Source organism: Delphinapterus leucas, chromosome 14, assembly GCF_059928025.1.
Source record: "Delphinapterus leucas isolate spDelLeu-1000000601 "Yukka" chromosome 14, BTC_Dleu_Yukka2, whole genome shotgun sequence".
NCBI classification, from domain to species: Eukaryota; Metazoa; Chordata; class Mammalia; order Artiodactyla; family Monodontidae; genus Delphinapterus; species Delphinapterus leucas.
The window spans coordinates 87,195,702-87,210,568 of NC_143142.1; the positions used below are offsets into that span (position 1 = coordinate 87,195,702).

Sequence of the window (14,867 nt, forward strand, 5' to 3'; positions counted from 1 at the left end):
TCCTTGTGACTGGCCTCCTTCGCTGGCTTGCACACGTTGTAGGCGCGTCATCATCCTGTTTTATGGGTGAATGCTGTTCCGTCGTACAGCTGTACCGCGTCTTGTCCGTCAGTTCATCAGTTCATGGATATCGGGGCTCTCAGTGCTCCCGTCTGGGCTGTCGTGAGTAGTGCTGCTGCGCGCTCCTGTGCGAGGCCTCGAGTGGATGCGGGTCTCCGTTCCTCTGAGCGGTAGTGCTGAGTCACATGGTGATTCCGTGGTTAGCGTTTGAGGACCTGCCAGCTTGTTTTCCGAAGTTACTGCGCCATAAGAGATCTTTTAAATTACAACTGGATTTGATCATGTCACAACTTCTAAAGCAGTAATCACCTCTGCCAGGGTCAGCAGTTCCCAGCCTTGCTCACGGACCCCGCTCTCTCGGGCCCTGGGGGTGCGGGCTCGCCCCAGGTCATCCTGGTGAGCCCCACTCCACAGCCGTCGGCAGCCTGTGAAGAAATCGCCTATCAGGTACAGCACACGTTTTATCCACAATCTCTCATAGTTTTCAAAAAACGTAGCTTCAGAAGGGATGGGATGGAGGGTCCTGGAGAGTCCTGCATGGCCGGGCTCGGCGCCAGCCTGAGGAGGTGTGTCTCCCGAGAGACGAGCAGGTGCTGAGCAGGGAGGACCCAGGGGTGGGGGGTTAGCACTGGGTCTCGTTTGTTCCATGATTTTCCAGTAATGCGGAAGTGTAGTTTTAAATCTATCAGTATCTTCTTTATTTGCCCACTGATCAGATTGCACGTGGCCATTTACTTGCCTTTGTTCCTTTTGTAGGATTTCCTGTCATACCTTTGCTGATTCTTTCAAGTCTTGCTACACTTTTTCATAGTATACACGTTCACGTGTGTGTACATGACCTATTTCTCCTTTGACTAGTCCTTTTTCTTAAACGCAGTTTGGCAGCGGGGGTGAGGGTGGACGAACATGTAGTAAATGACAGAGTTCCACATATAAAGGCCTAAAAACTCCTGGAACTTTGCAGAGAAGTAAAGACACGAGGGCTGAGGACCTCGCCCGCAGTGGCCACGACAAGTGACCTGGGGGCCGGGTCTGCGGCTGGGGTCCCAGCCGGCGCCGCGCTCTGCTTCCCAGAGCCTGCCCGGTCAGCGTGCTTGAGGCACGCCTGAGCTGCTCGTTGCAGCTGCTCCCACGGGAGGTCAGGAGGCCGGCCGCCTCCCACAGATGACTGCCGAGCTCCGGGGCTGGGTTCGGGGCAGGGCTGCCTGTACCCCTCGCGCCGGTCCCGTCAAGCCGGGATTTCTGACCTGCTCCAGGTGACGGACGTGTCTCCTAACCTGGCCCAGGGTGGGCAACCCGAGAAGGAGGGCCGGCTGCACCAGTGCCTGGAGTGTGGCCGCACCTTCGCCTCGGCCGCCCTGCTGCTGCACCACAGCAAGGAGATGCACGGCCGGGAGCGCATCCACGTCTGCCCCGTGTGCAGGAAGGCCTTCAAGCGCGCCACGCACCTCAAGGTACGCCCCCGCCCCCCTCCCGCCAGCGTCGCTGCTCTTCGCTTCAGGTCAGAGGCGCTGCACGGGCCTAGGACTCAGTGGGGTCAGGACTCTTCCTAGTGAGCGACACGGTTCCCGTCTCTTTTCGAGGAAAGGCCCGTGGAGGTGAACATATTTACAGATCACCTTGAGATGCCGTTTCTCCCATCGCGGGGACACGTATGAGAGCTCTGTCGGCACCTATGAGCAGGGCTCTGGGGAGGCAGGAACTTCCGTGATGGCTGGCAGGCTGCAGAATTGGTCTGGCGTCCTGCAGGGGAATTAGGCGATACCTAACCACGCGAGAGCGGCTCCCACCATGAGAGTTGGCACAAAGGCATATATGCCCGCCCGAGCTCAGGGTTAGGTCAGCGTTGTTCGTAGCTGCCAGTCATTGGGGACAACCTGAGGGTCCCCCTCTGGGACGTCCACACAGTAGAGGAAAGAATGAGGAAGGGTACTGTGATGTGACTTCCAGGACCACTGGTCAGGGGGAGTGCCCAGGCCTGTGACTTCTGGGCCAGAGCCCCTCCTCTGCTGCTGCTTAGTTACCAAAAGCACGAGAATCCTGTGGCGCTTGATCGCACAGTGAATCCCACGCTTCCTTTTTCAGGGCCTTTAGAGGAGGCGGTCAGTCAGTAAGCCGGCTTTCTGTTCTCCAGGCCTCCATCTGCCTGGCACCTCTCGCCTCTTTTTCTACTGTTTTCTGAGATGAGAAGCCCCAGTATTAATGTGTTCTGAAAAGAGGACTCCATGTTCGTTTTTAAAAGCAAAACACTGACTGTCAAACGAAGTCTTCTTGCAGAGGCTGCAGCCCGAGGTCGGCGAGGTTGGCGAGCACTCCTTATGCCTGAGGGGCCCCCAGCCCCGCCCGACCTCTGTGTGCCTCTGCCTCTGCCACTTAGAGCCTCTGTGCTCCTGGTCGGGTCACGTACCGTCTGCAGCTTCAGTTTCCTGCTTTATAAAATAAGGGTGTTGATACTTACATTTTAGGGTTAGTTTGAGGAATATAAAGCACTTAAGGCCTGCACTGAGCTCTTAGTAGACAGTACAGAAATTATAACTATACTAACGTTACAGCCTGATAGAGAAGAAATCCTTTTGAAGAGGGAAAAGAATAAAAATGGTTCAAGAAAATTTAAGATGTTTAAAATCGTATATGTTACTATATATAGACATAACTCTTCCATAAACATCTACAGTTTGAAATACTAAATCTGGCCTTTTAATACTTATAAGTTACTTTCTCTTGATGACCTTCAGAAATCTGGAATTTTTTAAAAATTACATTGTGCCAGGAAATAAGGAAGTGCCCGTCACACCCACATGCAGTATATGACGGGACCGCGTCGGGGGACACGGGCGCAGCTGAGAGAGTTCCTAGGGGCCAAAGCTGCCGCAGCCGGGGCAAAAAAACAAAGTAGAACTGGATTATAGCCCACGGTGCAAAACCTCCATGGTCGTTACTGGTGGAAACGTGACCAACTGAACAGGCTAGTCTCCCGTGCAGAAGAATCCCGAGTAGCCCCTGTGGACGCTGCCCCCAAGAGGGGGTGGCCCCACTCCTTAGGGGCGAGCGGCAGCAAGGGCATGTGATGGGAGGGGGTAAAAATGGCCGCCCTTCCCTGGAGAAACCTGACAGATGCTACCTGCGTGATCAGAGTCGGTGCCAGCAGTGATGATATTGTGGGATGGAAATGGCACGGTACTCCCCACGGCCCACACCCCACAGCCCACAACCCTGGTCTGGTGATGAGGAAAACATCAGACACCTCTCAGTTGAGGGACATCCTGCAAAATATCCAGCCGGTCCTCTAACAACTGTCACGGTGGCCGACAGGGAGGGAGGCCGAGACACCACCCCACCCAGATGCAGCCCAGGGGCTCGGGGGGGAGCCTGGGTCTCCCATCCACCAGGTACCACCTCCGACTCTGCTCCGGGAACGCCCACGGAGGGTCCCGATCGGAGGCGAGCCTGTGGTCCTCCTCCCACTGACGGGCCTTTCTGCGCCGGTTTTTCCTCTCCTGTTTCAAGTCTGTAAAGTTCTGCTATGATCTTCAGTATTCTTCACATGTGTGTTTTTCTTTACCAGGAGCACATGCAGACGCATCAAGCCGGTCCTTCCTTGAGCTCTCAGAAGCCGAGGGTGTTCCAATGTGACACTTGTGAGAAGGCCTTTGCCAAACCAAGCCAGCTGGAGCGACACAGCCGCATCCACACAGGTGACCGCGCAGCGGGACCCCCACAGCCGTGCTTCGTTCCCCCTCCGCCCCTCCGTCTCCTCGGGACCACGGGCTCAGCCTCCCACCCTCTCTGATCTTCTGTGCACTCCTCCAGGCCTCTATTCACCTGGAAGCCGGGCCAGAGCCCTCGGAGGCTCCCCCTGAGCACCCCCGGCAGAGCCCGCCAGACCTCCCTGAGCCCCCGAGGCCCCCCGGCCACGGGCAGGTCTCTCCCCGTATCCAGCTCTCTGTCTGGCGCCCACCCTTTTCCCGGTGCTCTCTGGTGGGTCATCGTCTTCCCAGCCCTTCTGTTCCTTTGCCGGCCGTCTCTGACTCACCTTCACACGGCTGCCTCCTCCCGAGAGGCCCTGCCCCGCTGGTGCCCCGGCTGGCATGAGGGCCTCCTGTGTGGTCAGCAGGTGCCCGGCAGCCCTCCCCGGCCTGCGGGCCATGTGTCCTCAGGGATGCCCCTTGCCTGTCAGCGCAGACCCGGCGCCCACCGGGTGTCCAGCAAGTAGCTCTTGAGTGAAAAACAACCGTGCGGTTACTTCATAATGCGTTCGTTCAAAAGCATAATTAAGAGAAACGACCGCCCTTTTTTCTAGCATAGATGCACGTGAAGGGTTTGGCATGTGTGTAAAGTGGGCACCTGTGGCTGTCACTGGGGCCACATCCCTGCTCACGTGGGTGCCCCGTCCTCACTCCAGCTCCCGATGTCTTCAGCTTCCCCTTCCGTCTCCAGAGAATCCCAGCTTCTGAGGGCGGTGTGATCAGAGTGGGCCCGCAGGGCAGTCTCCCTTTTGGTCACTCCCAGTCATCTGACGAGCGACCTAGTTCATCTGTGGCCGTTCTTGTTTCTCAGGCATGACGTCATCATAGTCCCAGGCCCAGAGTTCAGGGCAGGAGACCTTGGGGGCCATTTTTAGGACTCTGCCTGCCCTAGGCGAGCTGCAGGAAGACCTCCTTTGTCGTCGGCTGTGGAGGGACACCTGGGGGGCTGAGGACCAGGTGCTCCCAGGGCAGCCCTGGGGGTGCTGGCACGTGACCCCGAGAGGCAGCGAGGCAGAGCACGTGGGAAAGAACCTTCAAGGCCAGGGGGAAGGGCTGTGCCAGGCCCTGGGGCAGGAAGGGACCCGGTCCCTGGGACTTGGAAGTGGGTGCGTGACAGCGAGGGGTGGCAGGACTGCCAGGGCCGCAGGGAGTGGAAGCAGAGAGAGATGCTGCGTGGGGAGGGCCGGGCTCCGCAGTGTGGCTGTAGGGCGGGCGTTCACCTGGGCAGGCCCCCAGCAGAAGTCACGCTTGGCAACTTTTCCCTCCATTTGTCAGTTTCCACGTCAGCTTGAAAGCAATTAAGTACCATTTGAAACATATCGTATAAACCATACTTTTAGTCAATTGGATTTGATATTCCCATGTCCTTAATGTCTTTTTGCTTTTCTGCTCAAAATGGATTAGAAACATTTTGTTTGAACCATACGTGCTCTACCTTTATTTCTGGGTGCTTCTAGGACTTTCCGTAGCTTTTGATCAAGGTGTCTTTCATGGCTCCCCATGGAGTGGCCTTGCTGGAACCCTGTGGGTTAGCATCCTGAGTGAGGAACGTCCTTAGCCTGCTGTTAAACTCGCATCCCTTCTTCGGAGTTGCTCTGTGCTGTGTGTGTGCTCGCCGAGCGCCATCTGTCAGGGACGCTGACTGTGCTGCCTGTCCCCAGGGGAGCGGCCATTCCACTGCACCCTCTGCGAGAAGGCCTTCAACCAGAAGAGCGCGCTGCAGGTGCACGTGAAGAAGCACACGGGGGAGCGGCCCTACCGGTGCAGCTACTGCGCCATGGGCTTCACGCAGAAGAGCAACATGAAGCTGCACATGAAGCGGGCCCACAGCTACGCGGGTGAGGCGTCCTGGCTGCACGGCACGCGGGGCTCTGTGCGCTGAGCCGTCCGCGCCCTGCCGGCCCCGAGGGCTTGGCCCTGCGTCCCCGCCTCAGGCTCAGGGTCCGGGTCAGGCGAGTCTGTGCCCTGTGGCTCCACAGACGGGCCTCCGCGTCCCCGAGCTGACTCCCCCACATCGGTGCTGGCAGGGCGGGGGCGTCCCTCTGTCCGCCTTGTTTCCCGCGTTGTCCAGGAATGCCCGCACCCTTTATGGAGACAGGCAGGGGCGGGGGGCTTGGGGCGGGGGCTGGAATGCAGCCCGCGGAGTGTCTCCGACAAGTCAGGGAGGGTTACAGCCTGCGTCTTGGGCTTGCTCTGCTGGTCTGGGTGCTGTAACCACGAGGGGAGTCGGAGGGCCTGAGCGTGGCGGGAGTAGTGCCCAGGGCTTTCCTGGAGCCACAGGGGTAGGACCCTTCATGTTGTGAAGTTTTTGAGGAAGAGGAAGTTCTAACATCTACACGCTAGTGCTTCGTGCTTTACTTTCTGTTAGAAAACTTGTGCCTGTCGTTATCACTAGTATTAATTAGTAATCGCTCATCAAGGATGTCATACGAACATAGGCTTTATGAGCATAGGGAACGAGCGCTGTGTGCGTTCGTACTCAAGTAACAGTAATTGTTGTCACCGACAGAATTATGAAACCTGCAGCTCAGATGACTCTTTTTTCACCGGGAAGGAAAACAAATCAACTTAGGAATTTCTTGTCTCCGTTTAAGTTGTCCTTATTTAAATGTGAATAATTTTGTGCTAGTGAATGTCTGGGACTCTTTCTTTATCACCACGGCAGGAACCTTGCAGGAACCCGCCGTCCCCCAGGAGCACGGAGGGGAGGTGCTGAGCCGCGCGCTCCACCTGGACGAGGTGGAGCCGGAACCTGCGAGCGAGTGGCAGACCCTGGCCAACGTGTTCTGACGCAGCCCGGCCCCGAGAACGTTTCCAGAGTGAAGTGTGGAGAAGAACAAAGCACTTGGGATTTCTGTTTTGAAGCCTCAAGTGCTAAAAATGTTACCACAATAGCTATAAAATTTTTAGCTATAAAATTATCTAAAGAATCATTGGCTTTCAGAGACTTCAGGAAGAAAGCTGGGAAAGGTGGAAGCACGTTGCTGTTGTTCTGCAAATCACTGAACTCAGGTACTACGTCAGCAGTCTCGCCTACTCCGTGGCCAGTGCGTCTAGTTAAAAAGAAATTAACTGGATCGGACTCTCATTGTAGTGTGATTTCTTTGTATTAGCAAAGACAGAAGTTAACGTGGAAAAACCCAGCTAGGTTTTCCTTCATGCTTTCTGTTATAAGAAGCATAGCTCATGAAACAAACATAAGATAGGTGCATGAAGTTCGGAAAAAACGTTACAACACGCAGGGAAGTTTTTTCCATCTTTTTCTCTGTGAATTTTGAAATTAGTAGAAATTGACTCTAATTTTTAGTCTACCATAAGTTAATATAACTAATACCTTGAGAGATGGCCGGACCAGTTCTCTCTCCATTACAAATATCTAATCATTAGTGACAAGAATGCAGTGTCTGGGGCGTACACCCAGGGAGTAGAGTAAGCCTGACACACACGTGAGGATCCAGCCGTCCGCGCGGGATGATGCCACTCGCGCTGCCCGAGTTAATACTCGGGTACATGGGTCGGGCTACCGCAGGAAGCACAAGCCATGCACTGCAGGTCCGAAATCACAGAATGGTCTCCTGGGAACAAAGGGACTGCAGCCCTGTCCGCCTCAGTAATTAAGAAGTGTATTTGTACTTTGAGGGTAAGAACCTGTATGAGCCCCGTGGTTTTCTCTTCGTGCATAAGCAGGTGTATTTTTTATTTCAGGGAATTCTTTAGTATCATCAATGGTGCCACGTTGAACATGTCCCAAACCAAATCCTACCCCGCGCTGCCCGCGCTGGGGCGGAGTGTGTGTCGTTCCCACAGCATTCCAAAGATGGAAACTTCTTTACTTCATGTGAATCTCTCCTTTGAAATTATTTATATGTTCTATATATAAATACATATGTACATATACAGATATATGGGCCTCTGTGTGGCCGAACAGTATATTTTGTAAATAAGCACTAGTCCCAGTTACAGAGAGAGCGACAGAGTTTTTACCTCCCGGCGAGCACTTCAGAGCAGTATTGTATTCATTTTATTAATAAATGGATATCCTTGTCATTGTGACATAAAGCTGGGGTTGGTTTTTTGTTTTTGTTTTTCCTGAAAAATAATCGCCTTTATTTTCTCTCTCATTGCCTCGCTGGTTTCAGAAGACAGCAGTTTTATGATATAAATATTGTATGGACTTTGTATATTAAGAGAGGAGCTCATTTCAGATTCCTGAAGAAAGAGACATTTTACTGTTATTTTTTGAAGGGGCGTCTTTTGATTTTTTGTTGTTCACGCTTCTGGCATATGTATATAAGTAACATTGATAGTGATATAAAACCTTTTGTTATGTGAAAATATTTAAGTCAGAAAACTGTTAAATAATATTACTTTTTTTTTTCAAACTGGTTTATGTATTGTATATTTTTTTAAGGGAGGAAAAAAAAAAAAAGCCTTATTTGACTTATTCTTGTGATGCTGGACTTGTATATCCTGAGGTTTTTCTTGGATGTCAGTGTGTATACCTGGCTGCAGTCTGTTATTCAGAATAATTGTCATTGCGCCAGAGTTTAAAGGTTCTGCTTTTATTGCACTTTTCTTTTATAATTTTGTATTAAACTATTTTAGAAATGTTGATTAATTTTGGTGAACAAATATCTCCGAAGTTGAAATGATTGAAATCTTAAAAATTTTGTTTTTGCTAGGTTATTTATTTTGGTTTCAGCATTAAATGTCATCTCAGGTCAGTCTCTAAAAGGGGTTTGTTTAATTCCTAATTGTATAGAAAGCATAGTTCAGTGAATTGTATTGGTGCACTGCCCAAGTAAGGCCTTACCAGGTGAATCTAAAGCCTACTTTTATTTTGGTTAATGAAAAAAAAAAATCTATCAATAATCTGTTTTGTGAGTTTTCTCAGTTTATTATCAGGCAAACACAAGACATTAATGTATTCTTTTGATTTACTTCCTAATTATAAAAGCTGCTTCTTTGCAAGATATTCCTTGAAAAATAAGGTTTTGTAAAGACATAATATCACTTGAACTTTTTGGTGGAGTGGAGTACAGGTTGATCTTTATACTTTACTGGTTGATAAAAAGTCTTCTGACAAGAGATTTCTAGTCTCCTGCATAACCAGGGTTTTGAGGATAGATAATTGTATTTTTTAAAATATCTCATCATAGCGTATCTGCTTTGGAAATAACAATAAATAAAAAATGAAGTTAGGAAATGTGATTAATTTTTTTTCTTTTCAAATATTTAAAATAGTTTGGCACATGAATTCCTTTCAAGCTCAGGTAGGTACGTTTTTACAGAAAAGCATTTTAATGATATTTTCCTGTACCTCTGCGCTTGACGAACGCTACCCTTGCAAGGTTTATTTGCAGATCTTCAAACTAAAAATCCGAATATGGTGTGATGACAGGCAGGCCGTCTGTGTAAGGTAGCAGTGTCTGTTGTTTTCACTGTTGGCCATATTCAGCGGTATCCTGGTCATAAAATGACCAGGCAAGAAAACAAAGTAGAATTGTAAAGTAGTGCCTTTAGAAAGGGCATGACTGTCTTTAACTGTCTTCTGTGGTAAAGTAACGGTGAAGCCCTTAAGTAAGCCGAAGGAGGGTGCGTTCCCTTCCCACCCATGATACTGAACTGGAAACTGGGATGTGGCTCACAGGCCGCTGGGGGCCAGGAGGGAGCTGCACAAGTGGTCGCGTCTGCGTGAAATGGCGGTAGATGCAAATGGAAACACCTTTGCACTCCCACGCCCTGCCCCAGGCTCTCCTTTGTCCCTCTTAAAGGCAGGCGTGTGGTTGGAGGGTCCTGCAAGAATGGGGCTCAGCCTGCAGCCTGTTGGTTCAGCGGGAAGTCCCTCAAATGTCTCCTTATCCTCTGACAGCACGCTACTGACAGGACGAGGAGAATTGGTCCTAAAGTGAGTAGTTCCCATCCTTGCGCCAAGTTTCCATCTCCTCCAGTGTCAGCACTGAACTAGCGAGTGTTTCCCCAGAAGAGTATTTTGTAATTCCTGCCCATTGCCGTTTGTGAGCTTGAGTTCTACAAGAACACCAGTATTTATGCGCAGGAGGTGCGTGCGTTAGTACAGGGACGGAACTCTGAAAAGGAGGTGGGTTTCTGTTCTTCCCACGGAGTTTCCTCTTTGCAGAAGGATATTGATAACTCATGAAGATACACATTTTTAACATTAAAAGATCATCACTCAGATTTATGTAAATCTGAAACAGCTAAGGTGATGTTTATTTTTTCCTGGGCTTTGCTCAGAGGGAACGGTAAGAAGTTTGCTGTTCTCATTGCTTGTTTGTAGAAAGAATATCGCTCTATTAGTGTTCAAAATACGGCGGGTGGGGGAAGGGGGCTGTTCTTTCAGAAGTGATCAGGTCGTGGCCCATTTGTTCCCTCCACCGTGGACTGCAACTGTTTAACACGGCCCAGCCGAGCTTTTCCGGAGAGCGTGGCTTTTTGGTGGCGTAAGATTGCTGCTGATACTTAAACACAGTCAAGGGCGCGAGTCTACGGCGCGTCTTGGGCTTGGGCAGAGCTGGGAAGTCAGGCCTTGGGGCCTCAGGTCAGATTAGCCAGGGCGCTGACGGGCCGCCTGTCTTTAGGCAGTTCGGTTCACTGCGGGTGGGGGAAGGGGGCTGTTCTTTCAGAAGTGATCAGGTCGTGGCCCATTTGTTCCCTCCACCGTGGACTGCAACTGTTTAACACGGCCCAGCCGAGCTTTTCCGGAGAGCGTGGCTTTTTGGTGGCGTAAGATTGCTGCTGATACTTAAACACAGTCAAGGGCGCGAGTCTACGGCGCGTCTTGGGCTTGGGCAGAGCTGGGAAGTCAGGCCTTGGGGCCTCAGGTCAGATTAGCCAGGGCGCTGACGGGCCGCCTGTCTTTAGGCAGTTCGGTTCACTTCTCTGGTCTGTAAAATTAGTTGATTAGATGTCTTCCTTACCAGCTCGAGGACCTATTCTTAACCAGTGAGCTGTGGTGTATCGGGAGGCAGTTCTCCAGGGGTCTGTCTCATTTCTGCAAGTGTTAGGGGTAAGGCACTGGCCATCTCTGCTCCACGATCTCTTCAAGGCAGTTTGAAGAGAATACGACCTCGGGAGAAAGGACATCTTCCTCCAGAGCCAAGTGATGCTTTTCTTACTGACCCTTGTAATCAAGGCATGTCTCACCGAAGCAGAGGTCAGGCCGGCTTGCTGTGTGTTTATTGGAGACTCAGGTTCCCAAAGCCCTGCTTCCTCTCCCAGGACACGACACCCTGCGTGCAGGCATCACCTGGCCCGCTCTGGGCTGCGTGTGGAGGTCGGGGCCTGGGGTATCAACACAGACGCCGGGGCTCTGGTGCCTCCTCCTGCTGTGAGTTGCCAGCCCCTGCTCTCTGGCCCGGGAGCCTCAAGTCTCCTGCCAGCCGCCGGGAAGCTGGCGGGTCTTCTTCTAAGCCGGCAGGTGGGGAGAATTTACCATGCTTCACAGTTGTTGGCAATACGTTCCCGGCTCAGCATACTCTATGAATGGAAATTTTTTTTTTACAAATGTCAATGATTAATTTATTCTGCACCATCCATAGTGTTATTTCTATCACTGAGGAGATGTTACTGTCATGCAGTACCTTTAAAGTGTTAAATCCCTCTACCCTCTAAGGAAAAAGTGAAAAACGGGGCAACACACAGCCCCACCCTCTCCTTTCTGCCAATAACCAGGTGTTTCCCTGATTTTTAAATTCTCTATCGACCAGAAGAGATGGTTCTATGCCACTAGTTTAGTATCAGAACAGGGTGATTGTAGGTTACCCTGTTAAGCGGCTTCAGGGGAAGAAATTCTTACGGATTAACACGAAGTAGCTCGTCTTGATGTGATCTCAGCTGGAGGTGAACAACAGGTGGCCATCTGCCCCCTCATCACCACGCATTGTTTTCTAGGTTGTCTCTGAATTATCTTTCTCAAGTTTAATAATCCGAAATCTTTATCCTTCTTGTGTAAACTCTTTGAAGCAGTTTCAGATTTACAGAAAAGTTGTGAGAGTGGCACAGAGAAATCTTTATACTCTTCACCAAAGACCCCTTTCCGGTGTTGCCGAACCTGTGAAGGATAAGATCTTTGTGCAGCAGACCCGGTGCAGGGTCGTGCCAGCACCTCCACCCTCTTCACCCGGGACGCCCCTCCCCATGTCGCCGTGGTTCCCGTTACCCTGACGACTGAGAGCGAGTTCAGCAGCCGCCCCCGCCCTGCCGTGCCTTCCGGTTGGGCCGGGTCCTGCATCACAGAGGTGATGCTCTTCTCGGTGCGTCTTATCAAGGTGACACGCAGTGTCCACGTGTCCCATGACTGATGCTGTCGGTGTCAACCCTGTAACCATTTCCCCTCTGTAACCGGTGAGTATTTGTGAGAGGCTCTCCGACCACGCGGCCAAGTGCCTCATCCCGCCGACAGCCTCTGTGTGGTACCCCGGCGTCTCCCTGCTTGCAGGTCCCTTCATTCCCTCTGTCATCAGTAGCTGGTATTCCACTTTGAGGACGGGCTTCCTCTTCTCCCTCGGTGGTTTATTCTTGTGTTTATGGTGGTTTGGGCTTGTGGCTTCCTGTTTTATTTAATGGCTGCAATCCATCAGGATCCTTCCTTATTTTGACTCTCAAATCGTCCTGGATTTGGCCAGTAGGGGCTCCTTCAGGTAGCTTTGAGTCCTTTTGACACGCCCACGTTACTCTCTGAGTGCTTTCTTACTTTCTGGCCCAATAAATTGTTCCCTTTCCCTGTCCCAGCGCTGGAACCAGCCATTTCTTCCCGAAGCCCTGGCTCCCTCTAGTGGAGCGTGGTATTTAGAAGCCAAGAGCTGAGTGGTGGTGTGGGGGGGGCGGGGGGGGAGAGAGAGAGAGAGAGAGTGTGTGTGTATATGTATGTGTGTGCGTGTGTGTGCGCGCGCGCACTCATCATGGATCTGAGACTTTTCACCCGTCTACACGTGAAACCATGGGCTCACGTAGATGCGCCAACACTTCAGGCTTCATCCCCTCCCCCTCCAACAGTGAGAGCCCCGCCTCCGGACGCACAACCAACTTCTGCTGCTTGGCTGGCTCCTGGCTGCCTGCAGGCCCTGCCCCTCCTCGTTTCCTTCCTCCTCAGCGGGGGAAGCGAGCATCCACACGGACTCGCAAGCACTCTGGGGTCCCCCCGCCTCGGTCACTGCAGCAGCCTGTGTTGCTTGTCTTGCTCTGAGGTCTGGCTGCCAAGGTGCAGAGACAGGCGTCCCCGAGGAGGGCAGGACGTTGCCCACCTGTGCAGCAGCCCCATTATCATAAGTGATTTTGCCACAATTCATGTTATGGGAGGTGAACCGGTCACTGGCCTCTGGGTCCAGTGGGTGTCTTCCACGGGCAACGTCCCCACCTCCCCGGGGGGGCTTCGTCAGAGGCCAGGTTCTGCCCCCCGAGGTGGTCGGGGCCTCCCAGGGCTACCATGCTGCTGGTGCAGGTGCCATGGGCACAGCGGCCAATCCAGCGCCTCCCGGGCCATCAGGACACCCCCTCGGGGGCTGTTGTGCACCCTGTCAGTCACTCTCTCCGCGCTCTGCTCCAAATCTCTCCTTAATTTAGCACCAGCATCTGGAACTAGGCTGCGAGCAGCAGGGGCCCTAGCTGGTCTGGATGCGGTCGAAGGACTGGTCATCTTAGGCGTGCTCGGGTCTTGACCGAGCAACAAGTTTCTGGAGTTGGTGAGGTTCGGGTGCTGGGCGAACCCGTGTTCTTTCACGGTGCGGGGGGGAAGTCGAGCTGAGAAGAGGCTGTGAGAGGAGGAGCTGTCACCCTCCCCCTGGGGACAAAGTTGAGATTGTCTGGGGGGCAAGGGAGAGCCCGACTGAAATCAGCATGTTTCTCGAAAGTTAGGTGGTTGATTCTGCTTCCAGGGCAAATGCTGTCAAAGGACGTTGCTCCAGGGTCATGCACTGGAGTGAACAGCCCGTGGTGGTTACCCATCCCTCGGCTTCACCGGGCTGCGATTGCGCACCCCCCCCTTACGCCGCTTTGCCTAGGATTCCCTGACTCTTCGCTATTTACAAGAGAAAAACCGCCATAGAAAATGCACTGAGATGCTTCACTTCATGTTACCTTTTTGGGGAAAGAAGGAAGCATACTCACTGCAAAGTCCTGTGGTTTAATTAAAACTCTTGCCAGATGGGGGTCTAGGACATACTTGTCGCTGCATGAGAAACACACACCTGCTGTGGATTGACTGGTGCCCCTCCCCACACAAATCCGTCTGTTGGAGCCTTCACTCCCAGTGTGATAGGAGTTCTAGGAGCTAATTAGGGTTTAAGGGCGGTCTTAAGGGTGAGGACTAGTGCCTTCATAAGGAGCAACACCAGCAGTGTGTCACGTGCCCAGAGGAGGGGCCGCGGGGAACCAGCAGGCAGGTGGCGTCTGGAGGGCGGCCTCCCCAGAATCCCCCTGCCAGCACCTTGGCCGTGGGCTTCCAGCCTCCAGAACCCCGAGCAAAGAAAATCAGCCACCCAGTCCGTGGTATAGTGTTACGACAGCCCTAATAGACTTAATTAAAGGCTTGGCTCTTCTCGTTTTCAGATGCTACAAGAAGGCTTTTCTTTCCCTATTTCAGTGTTTTCCTCAGGCCCCAGTTCTCTCTCCTCCCAAAATCCCAATTCCAATTTACAGCCCGCACCCGATTTATGAAGCCAGCCCCATGGATTGAGCCGACATCCTCTCCGCTAACCTCTGACCTGCTCCCGACCTCAACCCTCCCTCCAGAGGCTGTCCCCGCCGGGCTGGGCACCCTGGACCAGCTCCTCGGGCCATCCTCCGCCCAGATGGACAGGAGGCCACATACGTTTCTCGGTCTGGACCGAGTGGCGTGGAGGTGGCTGTGCAGATTGATACGATATCTTGGAAAGCGTGATCATTGTGGTTTCCTGTCCTGGTGGGAAGAGCCTTTCTTGGTTCAATAGACCCTCCCGATACCTCTAGACCCTGCGAGCGATGGTCCTCGGGGTGAGCACAGTGAGATGAGGAAGAGTGTCCCGGCTGGGGTTCCAGCACCCACTTCTCTTGGAGCTCCGCCTG

General features: G+C 52.4%; 1 protein-coding gene across 14 annotated transcripts in view; it reads left to right on the plus strand.

Moving 5' to 3' along the window:
* Positions 1–9,012, plus strand: part of ZNF236 (zinc finger protein 236) — a 102,440-nt gene extending 93,428 nt beyond the window's left edge. For 12 of the 14 annotated variants that reach the window (XM_089895331.1, XM_089895340.1, XM_089895332.1 and 9 more), the window contains 5 exons: positions 379–507; positions 1,317–1,514; positions 3,626–3,755; positions 5,468–5,644; positions 6,472–9,012. In XM_089895331.1, coding sequence (XP_089751457.1) covers positions 379–507; positions 1,317–1,514; positions 3,626–3,755; positions 5,468–5,644; positions 6,472–6,596 — 759 coding nt within the window. In that variant the 3' untranslated portion in view covers positions 6,597–9,012. Of the gene's footprint in view, positions 1–378; positions 508–1,316; positions 1,515–2,830; positions 3,756–5,467; positions 5,645–6,471 lie in introns of those variants that run through there. The other 2 variants (XM_089895333.1, XM_089895342.1) reach the window with 2 other exon arrangements.
* Positions 9,013–14,867: the final 5,855 nt, after the last annotated feature.